Source organism: Cyanistes caeruleus, chromosome 14 (genome assembly GCF_971803275.1).
Source record: "Cyanistes caeruleus chromosome 14, bCyaCae1.hap1.1, whole genome shotgun sequence".
NCBI lineage: Eukaryota > Metazoa > Chordata > Aves > Passeriformes > Paridae > Cyanistes > Cyanistes caeruleus.
In genome coordinates, this window is record NC_141714.1 from 15,370,894 (window position 1) to 15,388,270 (window position 17,377).

General features: G+C 49.4%; 2 protein-coding genes and 1 long non-coding RNA gene across 5 annotated transcripts in view; 1 reads left to right on the top strand and 2 right to left on the bottom strand.

Moving 5' to 3' along the window:
* Positions 1–4,826, bottom strand: TAF9B (TATA-box binding protein associated factor 9b). 2 transcript variants are annotated; one of them, XR_015276391.1, is made up of 8 exons: positions 3,894–4,826; positions 3,725–3,806; positions 3,067–3,203; positions 2,395–2,529; positions 1,677–1,758; positions 990–1,103; positions 264–524; positions 1–193 (listed from the first exon to the last, which is right to left on the bottom strand). XR_015276391.1 is itself a non-coding variant. In XM_023925945.2 (7 exons), exons 1-7 carry the CDS (start codon positions 3,942–3,944, stop codon positions 364–366), a joined length of 762 nt encoding a protein of 253 aa, XP_023781713.1. In that variant the 5' UTR covers positions 3,945–4,826; the 3' UTR covers positions 1–363. The 2 variants fall into 2 exon arrangements, 1 of the variants encoding a protein (XP_023781713.1); XM_023925945.2 differs by having other exon boundaries at positions 1–524.
* Positions 3,918–7,703, top strand: LOC147650586 (uncharacterized). The gene is made up of 2 exons (XR_015276398.1): positions 3,918–4,535; positions 4,974–7,703. It is a non-coding gene; the product is annotated as an uncharacterized LOC147650586 (long non-coding RNA).
* Positions 7,063–17,377, bottom strand: part of LOC111928732 (fibronectin type-III domain-containing protein 3a-like) — a 38,891-nt gene continuing 28,576 nt past the window's right edge. For both annotated transcript variants that reach the window (XM_086850400.1, XM_086850401.1), the window contains exons 14-27: positions 17,143–17,317; positions 16,616–16,702; positions 16,149–16,287; positions 15,579–15,647; positions 15,165–15,283; positions 14,957–15,062; positions 14,216–14,391; positions 13,631–13,744; positions 12,959–13,108; positions 12,357–12,637; positions 11,669–11,881; positions 10,986–11,152; positions 10,167–10,288; positions 7,063–9,545 (exon numbers count right to left, since the gene is read on the bottom strand). In XM_086850400.1, coding sequence (XP_086706526.1) covers positions 9,228–9,545; positions 10,167–10,288; positions 10,986–11,152; positions 11,669–11,881; positions 12,357–12,637; positions 12,959–13,108; positions 13,631–13,744; positions 14,216–14,391; positions 14,957–15,062; positions 15,165–15,283; positions 15,579–15,647; positions 16,149–16,287; positions 16,616–16,702; positions 17,143–17,317 — 2,236 coding nt within the window. In that variant the 3' untranslated portion in view covers positions 7,063–9,227. The remainder of the gene's footprint in view (positions 9,546–10,166; positions 10,289–10,985; positions 11,153–11,668; positions 11,882–12,356; positions 12,638–12,958; positions 13,109–13,630; positions 13,745–14,215; positions 14,392–14,956; positions 15,063–15,164; positions 15,284–15,578; positions 15,648–16,148; positions 16,288–16,615; positions 16,703–17,142; positions 17,318–17,377) is intronic.

A 17,377-nucleotide genomic window follows, 5' to 3' on the forward strand; every position in this document is an offset into this window, starting at 1 on the left:
TTACAAACACTCTCCTCTTTATTTCCACACTCCCGAGGCCCAAACGGGGCCTTCCCACCCATTCCCACCCTCCGGAGTCCGTGTGAATCCCACAGGAATGGCTCCATGAATCCCATGGGAATGGCTCCATGGATCCCACGGGAATGGCTCCATGGATCCCACAGGAATGGCTCCATGGATCCCACGGGAATGGCTCCATGAATCCCGCGGGAATGGCTCCATGGATCCCGTGGGAATGGCTCCATGGATCCCGTGGGAATGGCTCCATGAATCCCGTGGGAATGGCTCCATGAATCCCGTGGGAATGGCTCCATGAATCCCACGGGAATGGCTCCATGGATCCCATGGGAAGGGCTGGGGCCCTCACAAGGCGTCGTAGTCGTCGTCGTCCTCGTGCTTCCTCTTGAGCGGGTTGGGGTCGGCGGCGCCGGGCGGGACCATGTTGGTGGTGATCAGGATGTTCTTGGGGCCGATGAGGGATGGGTTGATCAGGACGTTCTGCACCGTGGGAGTGGTGGGAGTGGCTGTGGGAATCATGGAAAAGGTTCACTGAAAGCTTGGAGCAATCCCCGCGTTATTCCGGGCTCGTAAAGCGCCGTGCTGCCAGAACGTTCTGGGGGGATCATCCCGAGAGGAGGATGGGGAAATGCTGGGGGGGCTGAGGACACAAAGGGGAGAGGGAAACAGGAGCCAGGGTGGGAGGGAGCTCCCCAGGATGGTGATGTTCTGGCTGTCACTGCTGTGCTGGGAATGGGAATTAACACTGGAAATTCCTGGAATGAGGGGAGGGGAAGAAATTCCCACATCATCTTGGCCAGAGCAGCTGTGGCTGCCCCATCCCCGCAAGTGTTCCAGGCCAGCTTGGAGCAGCATGGAACGTGCCTCTATCCACAGCAGGGGGTGGGACTGGATGAGCTTTTCCCTCCCAACCCAAGCACCCTGTGGCTGTGTGGTTATCCCTGTTCCCATCCCAGGAATCCCAGGAATACCTGACTTCCCAGCGGGCTGTGAGGACGGGATCTGGACAGTGAAGCGCTGCCCCGCCAGCGACACCGGCGCTCCCACCTTGGCCGACACCGACACGGTCTGGGCTGAGGGGGTGCCTGGATTCAACACAACCCCATCAAAATACATCAAAATAAATCCAGAAACACTCCTAAAACTCCCTCCCAAGCGGAACCTGTCCTTAGACACAGTGGGAATGCACAGGAACACAAGGACAGCAGATATAAGGAGTCAGATTTCCAGGCAGAGCGGCACATTTGCTCATTTTCCCACATTTACCCCAGCCCCACAGAATTCCAGACTATTAACACACTAATTTTTAGGGCACAGCTCTAAATTTTAAAATCCTTTTAAAAATGGATCTTTCCCAGTGCTATTTAATTCAGCATCATACTGACATTGAGGAAAACAACCTTAAATTTAAGTAAAGTCCTTAAATAGTCCCTTACATAAAGAATTTATCACAAATTCAGAACATCTGTAATGCATTTACATCTAAATGTTATTGTAATAATAAAGATTAATTTCTTAAATTAACTTTCTGATGCTGTCAATATAAGGTCAAGCAGTCCCTGACATTCCCTCAGGGACTGAAAAGTGTTTAAAATTATTCTTCTTTATTTTTCCTTCCTAAAATAAAGGTGGGAATCCCCTGTGGAGCTGTTTCCTACCCAAAGTGGGAGTGCTGGGCCTGCTGCTCACGGCGCCCACGCTCAGGCGAGGGACTGTGATTCTCCCTGCTGTGGATGAGACCTGTGGGGAGAGAAGCAGGGAATCAGGGAATGGCCTGGAATAAACAGGAAAGTCCCCCCACTGCTGAAGCATCCAGGGCTTCCTAGCAAAGGAAATATTTTCCCTCTAAAGCAGAAACAACTGAGGTGGAAGTAAAAAATACTCTTTAACATCTACACCAAAGCCTGACTTGTGCTTCTGACAACCTGACATTAAACCTGACAGTTCCCCCTGGACAGCAGGAGGAATTTCTTCCTGGAAAAGGGTGGTCAGGCATTGGAAGGGGCTGCCCAGGGAGGCGTTTGAGTCCCCATCCCTGGAGGTGTCCAGGGAATGACTGGACATGGCACTCAGTGCTCTGCTGGGGATCAGGCACAGGTTGGATTTGATGATCCAGGAGGGCTTTTCCAGCTTCAGTGGTTCTGGGATTTTGCAGTATTTCTTTAACACTGCAATACTCCCACACTTTAAATTTTCCCATATTTTAAAATTTCCATTTAAAATCGACCAACAACAACTGGCAAATCCAGCCTGGAGATCTCCGAGCTGACACAGACGCCAAAATTCCCACACACCTTTCAGAGGTGTGGAAAAATGCAATTTAACACCGCTCCCAACCCCCCAGGGGTGAATCCCCAATCCCTGAGCAATCCTTACCTTCTTCTGCAGGGATTTGAGGCGGTAGTTGGGGGCGGTCAGGCAGTACCTGTCGGGCGGCAGCCGCGGGCCCGAGTACGGCTTGATCAGCGGCAGCGGAGTCTGGTTCTTCTGCCGGGCGATGTCCAGCAGGAACTGCAGAGACACGGCCACATCCCTGTGTCCCTGCCACATCCCTGTGCCCTGGGGACAGCCCCGTGTCCTGGGGACAGCCCCACGTCCTGGGGACAGCCCCACGTCCCTGCCACATCCCTGTGTCCTGGGGACAGCCCCGTGTCCTGGGGACAGCCCCACATCCTGGGGACAGCCCTGTGCCCTGGGGACATCTCCACGTCCCTGCCACATCCCTGTGTCCTGGGGACAGCCCTGCGTCCTGGGGACAGCCCTGTGTCCTAGGGACAGCCCTGTGTCCTGGGGACAGCCCTGTGTCCTGGGGACATCCCCGTGTCCTGGGGACATCCTGGTGATATCCCTGTATCCTCGGGACAGCCCTGTACCCTGCAGACATCCCTGTGTCCTGTAGACATCCGTCTGTCCTGCTGATATCCCCGTGTCCTGGTGCCATCCCCATGTCCCAGCCTCACCCCCATGTCCCAGGGCCACCCCGGCGTCCCAGCCCCATCCCTGTGTCCCAGCCCCACCCCCGTGTCCCAGCCCCATGGCTGTACTCACGTCGCGGGGCGGGGGCGATGTGAAGGACTGGTCAGTGCGGCACTGGATTGCCAGGCGCACGTCGTCTGCGTCCACGCTCGACTTCTTGGCGTGGCTCGAGTAGATCTTGGCGTCCTCCAGGATGGTGGTCACGTATCCTGGGGGAAACAGGCTCTGGGCTGAGGCTGGGCTAAGTGAAATGCTCCCTGATCTCACCCAGGTGGCACTGAAAATTCTGTGGCCTCCAGATACGGCTCAAACTGCCAGAGGGATGGGACAATGGGAAGGAATTCCTCCCTGTCGGGCCCTGGCACAGGGTGCCCAGGGAAGCTGTGGCTGTCCCTGGATCCCTGGAAGTGCCCCAGGCCAGGCTGGACAGGGCTTGGAGCAACCTGGGAGAGTGGAAGGTGTCCCTGCCCAAACCATCCTGGGATTTCTGATTCTGTGATTACTTTTAAAGAATCACAGAATTACAGCTGGAAAAGATCTCCACAGTCGCCGAGTCTGACAGAGGAGCCTCCGCGGAAGCACGGATTCAGAGAGTGCTTCCCTGCTCCAGACAACACTTCCCTGCTCCAGACAACACTTCCCTGCTCCACACAACGCTTCCCTGCTCCACACAACACTTCCCTGCTCCACCCGGGACTTCCCTGAGCTCTTCCCGCCCGGCCCCGCTTACTGTAGGCGAACTCCAGCATCTGGTTGATGACACGCGGCTCGTACTCCGTGATTCCCATGTCTTTGAGGATCTGCGCCATCACCTGCGGGGGGGACACAGGCATCGCTCAGTCCCCGGAGCCCCTCGGCAGTCCCCGGTCCCGCCCGGATCCCCCCGGACCCCGCGGTACCTGCGCGTCTTTAGGGGCGCTCTTGGGAGACGCCATCTTGGCCGCCTCCATAGTTTCCGGTCATGTGACACAAGGGGCGCGGCTACGGCGGCCGGGAGGGCGGTGTTGCCATGGAGACGCGGCCTAACGGGGTTGCCATGGAGACGCGGCCTGGCAGACAGAAATTCATTTTACTATAAATATTCATATAGGCCAACGGATGCACAGACCAAATATGCTGGATTCAAGTGACTGTTTTCCCACTCCCCCTGCTGTAGACAGCTCAGTGCTCCCCATCTGCCCTGTGGTGATGCAGGAGGGGATGTTTTGTTATTGCATTAACAGCTCTGAAGCCACTTTTTAAATTGCCAGCAATCCCAGGATTAACTAAAAATGACAGTGTGCTCCCACTGTTCTGAAAATAAAAGGTTCCACTTTGGAAGCAAATTTAAAAGCTTTCTAAAGCTTGTTTTCATGGCAGCTGACTGGATTTGGAAGACATTTAGAGCACATTCCATATGCGTTTTGTCAGTTTCTCACTTTCTGAGGCAAAACAGAACTAAAAATAAAGTTTTGTTGTGATTTTGTCAGGCAGGCGATCAGCACCGTTCCTGAAGCTGTTGCAATGTGCTGTTATAACCCGGGATGGCCCGGTGCAGCCAGGTGTGAAGGAAGAGGATGTGCCAGGGATTCCCATCCCAGTTCCTCAGACATGGAGAAACCAGAGCTGCTCCCTCTGATCCGCCCTGTGGAACATTCCAGCAGCAGCTCTGGAGCTCCCCATCCACAGCCAGGGAGGCATTCAGCACCTGGATCAGCCAACCTGGATGGAAACACATCCCAACCCTGCCCTGGGATCAGCCTGGGGAACAGGAGCAGCCCACGGCTCCAGCAGCGCCTGGAGCAGCTGGAAAGCCCTCAGCCAGCACAAGGATTCCTGTGCCAGAATCCTGTACTGAGGCAGCTCTGAGGCCAAGTCATTTGACTTCTATGAGTCAGAGGGTGTCACACAAAAACATCCTGGGAGGAGGAGGGAGGAGGGATTCCAGACACTGACCTTAGACAAGAAACAAAATCTACTTTTCTTTCTCCTTGCTTTAGGAAACAGGAAGAGGAGCTCCTCCACAGGCTGGGATTGGGCTGGAACTTGGCACATGGAGCTGTGGGCTGTCACACAATTTATTCCCGAGGCAGGAAAGAAAACGATGGTTTGCACTTCCATGGGACTCAGGATTTATCCCTAAACCCAGTGCATGACTCTTCTGCCCCCCGTGCCACCTTCTCCACCTGCCCACAGGTGACTTTCCACACTGGGAAGCACAACCAGGAGCTACCTGCAGGATTTCTGCGAGGAGAGCAGCAGAAGACAGGCAGAGCCAAATCCCACAGGACAGCCACCTGTCCCCAGAGCCATAAAAGCCTTCTTGGCCATGGATGCTTCTCCCCACACACAGTCCTGTGGGGCACAGCCGTGCTGGGAATCACGGGATCAATGAGGTTGGAAAAGCCCTCCAAGGCCATCGAGTCCAAGGTGTGCCTGATGTCCACCTTGTCACTGAGAGCCACATCCAGTCCTTCCCTGGACACCTCCAGGGATGGGGACTCCAACATCTCTCTGGGCAGTTCCGATGTTTAAGAACCTTTTCCATGGAGAAATTCCTGCTGATGTCCAACCTGACCCACCCTGGCACAGCTTGAGGCCGTTCCCTCTCCTCCTGTCCCTGTTCCCTGGGAGCAGAGCCTGATCCCCCCCGGCTGTCCCGTCCTGTCAGGGACTTGTGCAGAGCCAGAAGATCCCTCCTGAGCCTCCTTTTCTCCAGGATAAATGCAGAAAGACACATTCCATGGGCACCACGCGCTGACCCAATGGAAGAGCAGCCACCCTTCCCCTCTGCTCAGACACTGGGGCTGTTTTCAGCGTCAGAAAACAGGAAATGGGGTCATGGCATGTCCTGGCCCAGCGCCGACTCCTCCGTCTGCCGTGGGTCATTCATCCCAGGCAGCTGCTGGCCAGCTGGGAATCATCTGTTGGAGAAATCAGGAGCAGAGCCTGGGCACGCGGCTCTGCTCAGGGTGCAGGATTTAAATGCCATAAATTTTAAATCCCTGGAAGTGTTCAAGGCCAGGATGGATGGGATTTGGTGCAGCCTGGGATAGGGGAAGGTGTTCCTGTCTGACAGAGAACAAGATGAGCTTTAAGGTCTGTCTCGAACCAACCCATTCCACGATTCTATGAAATTTCACTGGGAATTCCTTCCCAGACAGGAATTGTTGAAGTGTTCAGGGCGCAGCCATGCAGAGCCCTGGCACAAGGACAGCCTTTCTTGTTGGGAGGTGTCCAAATCTGCAAGAACAACCCCAGCCAGAGTTTCTGCCTCTTGGAAAGGGCAGCAGGAATCTCCCTAACGTCAGATCTGGGATTTTCTGGACAATGCAGTGCCTGTGCTCAGCTCTGACCTTTCCAGCACCAATCCCACACTATTTGGCTCCACAGAACTCTGGCTTTTGAGTAGTCCTTGGGAGCAGAACTGCACAGAGCTCCAAGGAGGGGGAGGAGGTTTGTTTTATAGATGATACCTGTCTCACTTCTGCTAGAGCCCCATTCCCAGGTTCTGGAGGAATTCTGAGGACTGGCAGGACACATCCTGCTTCTGGGCGTCCCTGCTCCCTTTGGCCCTGTGCTTCCAGCTTCCCAGAGCGTTCCTTTAGGATTCCCTCACTGGCCCCTACTCCCCTTGCCTCCTCCACCCCAGGGTCTTCCAGCTCCTCATCCCTGAAGTGCTACGTTTATCCAGGCTACATGTCCAGCTGTCTCTTTGGGAATGAAGGTCAAAGAAAGCCTTTCCCATCTTACCTTCATCAGATCATTAGGGCACCGTCAGGAGAAATTCCACACTCAGCAGCAAATGCTGGGGAAGAGCTCAAGGGGGAAAGGCCGTGAGTCAACACAAAATGATGGAAAATTTGTAATCAGCCCCAAATGATTCAATTTTCAGTATCAAAGAACTGCTTTACCTCACCTGGGAACTGCAGGATCTTCCTGCAGAGTGAGGAGAAATGGAAGTGACATTCCAAGGGTCCCGAGTAAATTCAGCTCTTGATGACAACTGAGCGCGTTCCCTTCCCTTAAATTACACATGACACAAGTGAGACCAAATCCCACAGAAGCACAGGAGCTCAGAGTCAAATCTGAATACATCTGTATTATTTATTGGCTGTATTAAATATATTATCTATTTGATAGTTACAATTTAGTAATACAATGCATGGCAGCTTTAACATACGTTTGAGATACCTCAAAAATGACAACACAAGAAAACTGAAGATGCCTAAAATACATTAATGCCACGAGGGTACATCCTTCTGGAATGGACAACAGCTGATGGAAAATCTGTATTGCAGTATAAATCCTGGATATTTTCTGGAAATATGAGCATTTTGTGGCAACTACAAAAGGATTCGATTTCATTTTTTAGCAGTGGTGACCTGTTAGTATTTACTCTGCCATCCTAGTTTCAGGATTATTATTGCCAAATAAACCTCTACAAGCTGGTTCTAAGGAGTTAAGAAAGAACCCTTTGGCAACGGAGATTTGCTGCAGGCAGTTTATCTGCTAAAGGGAGACTATGAGGAAAATAAAGACAGATTGTAAACTCTTCTGCAAACTAGAGACTAATATCTGTATAAAACTCTGACACTGCAGGGAGAGATTTCTATGATATAATAAATGATTAACTTAAAGTTCTGCTACAAGTAGAACAATACATTCAAACATACATTTTTGTTTCTTTCCAGGACTTTTAATCAAAATAAATAGAGTACAAAAATGAAGAGTATGTTTTGAAAAGATTAATTTCAGATTGCACCATCAATCTACTGTGAAGAGGATTAAGTGATACTAGGTCATAATTTAGGTTTTCCACATCTGAAATACAACACAATGCCTCAAACTCTAACACAACGTTATTCCTCAACTGCTGTAGGAGAAAGACCCTTAAAAGTGATTAATTAATTACTGGAAACACATCGCCTGTAGCTCTGTCACATCCACCCTCCCACCCACAAGTGCATCGCTCAGATGGCCAAAGTGGAGCCACAGACTTTGCAAAATACCCTAAATCTACTATTCTGTGGCATGTTCCAAATGCTGTTGGCAAGACCCATCCTGAAACCTTGGAAATTTGTGAATTCCAGCTTTCAAAAGCTTTGATCTAATGGAGCCAGGAGCTGTCAGGCTCCTCCTCAGGGATTCACAAGCAGATGGAACACAACAGTCAAATGTAGTGCACAGTGTCCACAAAAATATCCCCCAGCCGACCAGGACGAGTTTCAGACAAGTTCATAGCAGGCTGAACATTCCTAACAGGAAAACCATGGAATGTGAAGCTGCTACCACTGGGATAGCAAGTTTAAAACATTGTATAAACGTTAGCTAAAAAGAGTTCTCTCACGTACAATTTGCTCGTTGGGGTTAAGTTAGAAGGGCACCCAAAGCAGGCTGAACTTTTATTTTTTAGGTTAATAATAGTACAAAAACATTTGCTCAGTTTGAGCCAAATAGTGTAACATTTATCATAAATGCACTCTTTCTCCTTAAAGACAACTCCTGTGCTGTTCTGAGCACGCTGCACAGGGAATTACTTTTCTCTCAGGCACTGAGAGTGAAATGTGGATTGGGCCAAAGCTGCTCAGGACAGCAGGAACATTCCGGGCAGAGCCTTTCCTGGGCATCCCGGCCGAGCGCCGCGTCCTGCTGGCATTGGTTTGGATTAAAACCCTAAAAAACCCTGGCACCCTCTACTCCAACACTTGAAATGATTATTACTGAATCCCAAGTATTAAAATAACTGTAAAGTAGTAATATCACTAAGTCAATATTCTGCTTTCCTTCTACAGTCTAGTAAATGTGGTATGCTCTAGTAGGCTCTGCAGTTCTGCTCTAAGCTCAAGCACTTGTGCTGCTGGATTTCATGGATATCAAACTACAGCAAAACCTGATGGAACAGCCATCGCCTCCCGCTGCTCTGGTGGTGCTGGGAAAGGACTGTTCTAGCAATGCCTTCCCTCTCCAACTGGCTGGGATGGGGAGAGAGGAGGAGCGTGCACACCCCCCCAGTGTGCACCGTAAGGCAGCTGATTGCTGTTCTCTAACAGCTCACCCTGATTGCAGAGGCCCCAGGATCACCCTTTCTACAGGAAATCAGTGTCCAGCATTTGGTAAGGATCTGCCGAGCCAGCCCCAGCAGCAGGAGCGGGAACGCACGGAGCGAGGGGTTCCCAGCTAGGATTTCATTGAACTACCCATAAATACCCCAGAGAGCTCTGTACAGACAGCTGAGCGGGGCCAGCTCTGCCCTACTTGATGACGAAGTACTGGATGACCACGGCGAAGAGGATGGCGACCACGGCGAAGCCGCAGAGCAGCACGACGGCGATGACGCGCTCCTCGTGCAGCCGCTTGCCGCTCTGCGCCAGCTCGGCGCCGGCCGGGGCTGCGGCAGGGCCCGGCTCCCGGCGCTGGCAGCAGAACACGCTGCTGGGGCTGTAGGGGCCGTAGAGCTCCGGGCAGCCCGGCAGGTCGTGGCACTGGCGGCCGGCGCAGACGCGCGCGCGGTACTCACAGTTCGTCTGCGCGGCCGGCAGCCGGAAGCACGGCTCGGGGCCCTTGTACACCTGGCAGGAGACAGGAGCCACTTCAGTCAGGAGCACCTCGCTCAGCAGCAGCACCTGCAAGTGCCTGTCCTGCTCCAGGGGTGTGTGCAGTGCTGGGCACAGCCTGGAGCTGCCCTCCTCTCCCCAGTTTCATAAAATCCCAGCTTAGATCTCTGGATAATTCACGATTCATTGAATTTCCTGCCACACCCCACACTGAGGCCTCACCTGGGCTGGGAGGCTCAGAAAGGAGAAAAAAAAAAATCATCCTGCATTTTCTTCCTTAAAGCTCCTCCACCAAAGCAGACTCTCTGATTAGCTGAGGCAGTGGCACCACAGACCATCAGGATTAAGAATCAAGAGCCAAAGGAATTGTTGGGGGAACAGGACAAACCAGTGCCCACCCACTCCACACTTTCTGAAATGAGACGTCAGTCACCTGTCACCTCCCCAAACAAAATTTAGCCTTCAAATCATAGAATCACAGCATAGTTTGGGTCAGAAGGGACCTTAAAGCCCATCTCATTCCACCCTCTGCCTTGGGCAGGGATACCTTTCCACAAGAAATATCCACATCTTTTTTTTGGTAATAATTTTTCCCAGTAAAAATCCCTCACATTCCCAGTGCTGCATTAAAGGTACCTGATCAAACTCTCTGCCAGCAGCAAGTTGAAGGATGTAAACAATGGAATCTCCTTTCATCGGCTGTAGAGGCTCCCATGTGATTTCCAAAGTGTTTTCTTCCAGCTGAATCACTTTGGGTGCTGGAAAATAGAGTGATTTGTTGGTGTTTTAGAAAAAGAACAATGGTCTCTACAAATGTACAGCTGTCATGCCTAGAGGCAACTCATTCCAATGCAATTCAGCAATTAAAGCAATTCAGATTTGTTTCTTTCTTTTTATTCTCTTTGATGACATGAGCTTAAAAAATGATCATTGTCAGGTGTAGGTTACACTTGTTGGTCTTTTTGAGCTGCCAGGATGAGCCCATGTTTGTAAAGAGGAGCAGCACTTTCAAGTCACTACAGAACCCAGCATTTCTGTCTATGTGCAGAGCTGAAATGATGTTCCAACTATGGTTCAGTTAATTAATTTTGCTTCAGGCACTCAGCACTCTGACCTTCACAGTGACTTCAAAGATGACCTTTCACACCCATGTTAAAAAGTGAAGGTCAGAGGAATTAACTGTGCCCTCACTCGCCTACACTCTGCTGTAACTTCGATAGATAACCCTGCAAAATGCCTTTCCAGCTGAGCCAAGGTGGTAATGCTCAGTTCAGGGATGGAAGAGCTGCAGTGCAGGAGGTGATGACAACAAAAAGAGCCTTTTTCACACCCAGACAAAGCCCCTCAGAGCGAGTTTGTGTCTCTGTCCCTGCAAAGACTGGCTAAGGGTCAGTTGTAGGATTCAATCCTACCCATCAGTGGCTTGCAGCAGTTGCCAGGGCAGTGCCTGCTCACCTTTGAGAGGTGCAGGTGGAGACTTGGTGGTGGTGAAAGCACAAACCTCCGAGAAGGCTCCTTCCCCAGCATCGTTGTACGCCTGGATGCGGAAATGGTACGTGGTGGATTCGCTGAGCCTCTGCACCTTGTAGGTGTGACAGGGACCATTATAGACTGTCACAAACCTGGGGGACACAGAACACACACAGGGTTACCCAGCAATCACCAACGTGTAGGGCAGTGTCAGACCTGAAACACTCGGATTTGAGTTAAGGACAAAGAAGTGATGCTGCATTCCGGGTGTCCCAGGCCTCTTCCCACTGAGGCTGCAGGGCCCAACTCCTCTGAATCAAGAGAACAACCCTTGAATATCCAAAATAAATTGAAATTTCCATTTAAAGAACAGCTGGCCAACCCCTGTTTCTTATATGCAGACCAGACTTTGTTTTGAATGTCCAGAAATAACCCTGCCAGCACAGGACAGTGCTAAGGTATTTATTCTTTAAATTGTATGTACTGTTTACAAGCAGCACAAGTGCAAGTCTTTGACAGCATTTCTGGTTGAAAGATGAGATGCAAAACTTCCAAAGGGCAAACTCTGGGATGCCCAAATGACTCAGTGGTGCAAACAGAACAGAGAATAACATAAAACACCTTAAAAAACTTGACATGTAAAACCACAAGATCCTTAATGGTCTCACCTGCCAAACCTGTCCTCCATCTGCAGATTGAACTGAGTAGGGTTGGGAATTAAAGCTCTGCTGGGCCCTTCTCCCCATTTCAGTTTAAGGCTCTGGTAGCTGAAGACCACACATTCCAGGTGGGGAGGGTCAGGAGGTAGTGGTTTGGTTTTGGCTTTCATGGAATGACTGAAAGGACCAACTCCAAAGCTGTTGATGGCCTGTATCCTGATCCTGGGAATGGGAGACAACAGCCACATGGTCAGGAAAGTGCTGGGTAACAAAGCAAGAGTTAAAAGGGGTACAGAGTATAACTCCAAACAGTAAAACAATTAAGATACAGTTAGAAATTAAATCTGAACTCAGCTTTCCAAGCTTAACCAAGACTGAGGTAACAGGAACCTCTGCTCTGCTCTTACCTGTCCATCTTCTTCTGGCCACACACCTGAGCATCCCAGAGAAAAATTCTAAACCCAGGAACCTTAAAGTCTTGGCTTTGAGACAGAATATGAACCTTAACACCAACCACGACCTCACTCCTGCCAACATCATGCTTAGTCTGGATACGACAATTTTAGGAGTGTCTTTTTGGAGCTGCAGAGTGAATTAGCCAGTCTGTAAGCTGCATGAAAAATTGCTCTAAAAATTTAAAGCACTACCCTCAAAGGACTTTTAAATCCTACAAATGTGATTTCAGAATAATTCTTACCTGTACAGGGTGTCAGGCAGCAGATTCTCAAGGACATGGGTCGTGTTTCTCCCCACAGTGACCAGCTGCTTCTCCCCATACTCGATGTTGTACCCTGTGATCTCTGCCCCGTGGCAGCAGGGCTCTTCCCACTGGATTGCAAGGCACGTGGAGAAAGGAGGGGAAATTTCCATCTGATCCTCTTCAAGTAAGTGGAGCACGGCCACGGCTGCGGGCACTGATGGAGGCGTGGTCACCATGCCCGTGTCCCCAAACAGCCCCGCCCCAGCCACGTTCACAGCCTGAAAGACACCACACAGGAGTTACCAACTCTGTTCACGGCTCTCACAGCCTCCTGAGTGTTCTTAAAAGCAACATGGGAGAGAGTGGAAAATCACCTGAATAATTTGTCAACAGGGCAAAGCATCTGGCATTTCACAGCACACTGCATTTAAACTTTTCCAGATTCAGGGAATGAGGAGGGACTGGGGGATAAGGGAAGTGTTTTTCCCAATTACCTTCTCTACTGCATGAGCAGGTGACAGCACATGACTTTATTCCTCTCTAGCTGGAGTTTCTCCCCAAACTGCAAGTGCTCAGTGGCACCAAAAGGCTTTTCCTACCTGGACTCTGCAGTAATAGGTGGTTGCAGGTATGAGCCCCTTGACCTCATAGCTCTGGCAGGGGCCAGTGTAGATGATGTGCATGGACCCCTCCACCTGGCCCCAGTCCAGCCTGTACTCGGTGATTTCTGCTCCGTTGCACACCGGGCTCTGTGAGGTGAGGGAGAAATTCTGCTCAGCTCTTGCACTTACACACCCCCAGAACCCAGGGGGGAGCTCTGTTACACTGAGACACTGGGTGAGAGTCACAGAAAAGGTTGGAAAACACCTCCAAGATCACCAAATCCAACCTTTGGAAGGACTGGGGTTGAAACCTTAGGTCTCTTCCAAGGAATTTTAAGTTAAAAGGTGACATGTGGCTGTAACACTACCACAGTTCACACCAGAATTTTGACTGACCCACAATCTCTTACCACTCAGTTCACTATATATTAATTACCACACCATGAGGAGGATTAAATGCCACCCAATTTGTCCAGTTAAAACTGTAATTAATAACTCCCAAAGTTTACAAATCCAACACAGATATATATAAAGAAATGGGCATAAAATATTAAAATATTCCACCTCTACACATCCTATTTCTCTAATTTCTCCATATCATAAATGTGTCACTACAATTTTAAAAGCCAAACACTAATTTGGGTGGTACTGGAAGCCATCAACACCTACCTCCCACGAAATCACAGCACAAGTTGCACTTTTGCAGGTTATCAGGGGTTTGCAGCACTGCTCAGGGGGTCCTGGAGCAGTGCAAAGCTCTGCCTTCTCAGAGTGGGGGCCAAACTGCAGGAAAACAACCCAGTATGAACACAGCAACAGCACCAGGGCAAGAAGTGATGAGCAAGTGAAGCAAACAAACAATTTTTAACTTGACAGGGAAGTAAACAGCAGAGTTCAGGGCTCAGTTTCAGATTCCTTGCAGGTACTTGGCCCCTGTTCCCACACCTCAGCTCCTCCCAGGGTTTTGTAACTCCTCTCTCCCCCAGGCAGGCTCTGCCTTCCAGCAGCAGCTGGGGACTGTTTCACAAAGACTTTTATGCCACCAACGCTTATCCCACACTTTTCCCAAGCTGGCACAGCTGGCACAGGCCCCTCTCCACACAACATCTGTAGAGCCTGAGCTCGGGGTAACCCACCCAGCATCTCCAAAGGCACAAACAACAGGTTCACACCACACAGGCTACAAAATCCCCTCAGCACCATCTCTGCTGTCCCTTGTGTGAATCAGTGAGATGTGGTGAGTGCAGTGGTTACCCCGACTTTGTTCCCTGCCCGGAGCCAGAAGCTGTAGGTTCTCCCTGGGAGCAGGTTGGTCACTCCAAACTCAGCTGCTGGGCCCTGATAAACCACCCTGCGCTCCTCCTGCTCCGAGCTGGCCATCTCCAGGAGATACTCTGTGATCTCAGAGCCTCCATCCACAGCTGGGGGGCCTGGCAAACAAAAAGAGATTGGATTTTCCTATTAATTTCTAAATTCCCCAAGTTAGGGCAGGCTCTTGTCATGTATATGAGCAGAAACACTTCATGAAGCTTGCTTTTCCCCCCCAGGTACTGATAATTACTTTAAGATGGCCTTCATCAGGGTTTTTTCATGTATTTTTTCTGTTTTCTTCACAAAACAGTGTTATCTTCATCAATTTTTGCTTATCTCCTTTGCTGATAACAGCAAGAAAACAAGAGTTGATTTTTAAATTGCCAAGCAGGTGTCAGTCATGGGCAGACAGGAAGCTTTCTTACTGGAAAATATTTATGTCTGCTTAAATCTCGCTGTATCACCCTACCAGAGGTGGGAAAAAGCTCTGATCTTCTTAAAAAAACTCCCACAAAACAAACCGAAAACCCCAGCCCAAGTTTAGGGTTTTAAGAAAAACCCTAAGGTCATGGGCAGCATCTCTGTATTTTTATTTTTACTTTTTTTTCACCCGAAGAGTTCTCTAGATTTTTGATTTGGATGATTGACATCAGAGCAGTGTTTTACTGCAACTCAGGTGCTTACCCCACTGCAAAGTGATTTCCTTGGGCTTGGCTTTGCCCACCAGGGCTGGGGCAGGACAGGGCCCAGGGGGAACGGCCGCCGTCGTGACAGTCGTGACATCAGAGGCCTGCCAGGGACACAGATCATTGCAGAGCACAGACACAAAGCATTTTGCTAAAACATGAAGAGAAATGGTTTCCAGAAGCACCTTTCCCCTCCTGCTGCTCACCTGGCTCTCCCCACCTTTACTGGCACAGGACACCCGGAGTCTGTAGGAGGTGCCAGGCCTGAGGTGGTCACAGACGTGTTCCCGCTGGGCTCCGCTGTAAATGGGCTCCCACCTCGCTCCTGAGGAAAGGAAAAGCACTTTACCCTTTCAAAATTCTCACCTGAAAATTCTCTCACACAATTATTAAGGCAGTCAAACCAGAGAATAAATTTGAAATTATTAATTATACAGAGAACATGTACAACACAACACACACGTGTGAAATCAGAAGTGACTGCTGGAGTAAAGCATTATTTAAGTTGGAAAACATCTCCAAAATCCAAGTCTAAACCATGTTCCACATCTAAATGTGAATTAAATACCTCCAGGGATGGAGACTGAGTACTGTATTGGTACACAAAGGTGATTCCTTACCAACTGATGCCTCAGAGATTTCCAAGAAGTATTTATAAATGTCTGATCCTCCATTATCCTTGGGGGGTTCTGAAAGAAATTAACACCTTAAGTTACAGAAGATTTATTATCAAGGCATTATTTTGTTATCAGCTTTTCCAGTGAACATATTCATATTCATTCAAACAGAAAAGTCAACTAGCAAGAGAAACCAGTGCACTTAATTATTCATAATATGTTTTTCAGAGCAATTTTCCTCCTATTATTAATCATGATTGTGTCAGGAAGAGTAACTGGGAAAACACTCCCAATTTCAGGTATCAGCTCTTATTTTTTAAGTGAACAGAAGAATTATTTAAACATCAGAGTAAACCCAGAGGGTATTATGACAGCAGTCACTGCTTCTGAAAAATGAATGAACAACACCAATGTGGTACCACAGCCCCAGAATAAACCATTTTTGGGTAATGTTGAGTGTTTCTCCTGCAACAACAATACCTGCAGATAAATAATCAGCCTGAGTTCCCCCTCATTTAATCAGAGAGAGGCTGTCCACACCCCAGCAGCACTGGAACACCCCAAGGCACCTACCCCACGTGACTCTCACACTGTGGGGATGGATCTTGCCCTTTACAACAGGTTTACTCGGAGCTCCAGGTCTGTCAGGCTTGGTGCTGTGCTCCACCACCTCACTGGGACTGCTTTTTCCTTCACTGTTGTAGGCAAAGAGCTGTTGGAGGAGGGAACAGAATAGAAGATATATGGTTTATTTAATGACAGTAAAATATGTTGATAATACATGAGGATTAAACATGCTGATGATTAAAAAAAACCCTTCTATTAAAAACCCAACCAAAATAAAGACAACCATTTACACCAAAATTAGCTGGTACAAAAAATCTGATTTGTATTATTATTTCACCAAACCTGCTCTAACAACAGATAATTGTTGGGACAACAGGTGAATTCCTGCTGTCTCCATACAAAGCTGAAAAATTTGCTGGAAAATGCCAAAGCCAGGAAAGCACATGAAATTAGGAACAAACTATGGTACAAACCCTGAACTTATAGGATGTACTCCTCCTCAGGTTTCTTAAAGTGCATGAGAGCTCATCTCCATTGTACTGGGGCTGGAATCCATAGCCCTGGCAAGGAGGGGAAAATAAGGATGAGCAGAGTCACTGACTTTTAAGGTGAGTAAATCACATTTTTGTAATCTCAAACTTCACTGCTGTGCCATGAATCACACACAATACTTTATCTCTGCCATGAATTACACACAATACTTCAACTGTATCATGAGCTCCATGCAATATTTGATCCCTGTGCCATGAATTCCATGCAATACCTTGTGGCATGAATTCCACGCCAAGTTTCCTCTCTCTGACATGAGTTCCATGCAATACTCTGTGGCATGAATTCCATGCAATGTTTTCTCTCTCTGACATGAGTTCCATGCAATACTTTCTCTCTCTGACATGAGCTCCATGCAATACTTGCCAACCATTTATCGGAAGGTAAAAAAAAAGTTCATTTTTATTTCAGCACTATAAAAGGAAGTTGCCACACAAAGCCCAACACTTACAGAACCTTCTTCTTCCATGTCCAGGCTGTAGGTGAGGGAGTCATCCAAGGCCCCTCCTGCAGGAGGGCTCCATCCCAGGGCCATCCAGGTCACTCCTGCTTCCAGCAGCGCGGGCGGTGCCGGGGCTGGCGGCACCACCCCGGCTGTGCCGAACGTCACCGTCTCACTGAACCCACTGGGGAGGAGATTTTGAAGAAGGGTGAGCAGCAGCTGATGGAATCCAGGGGGAAATCCA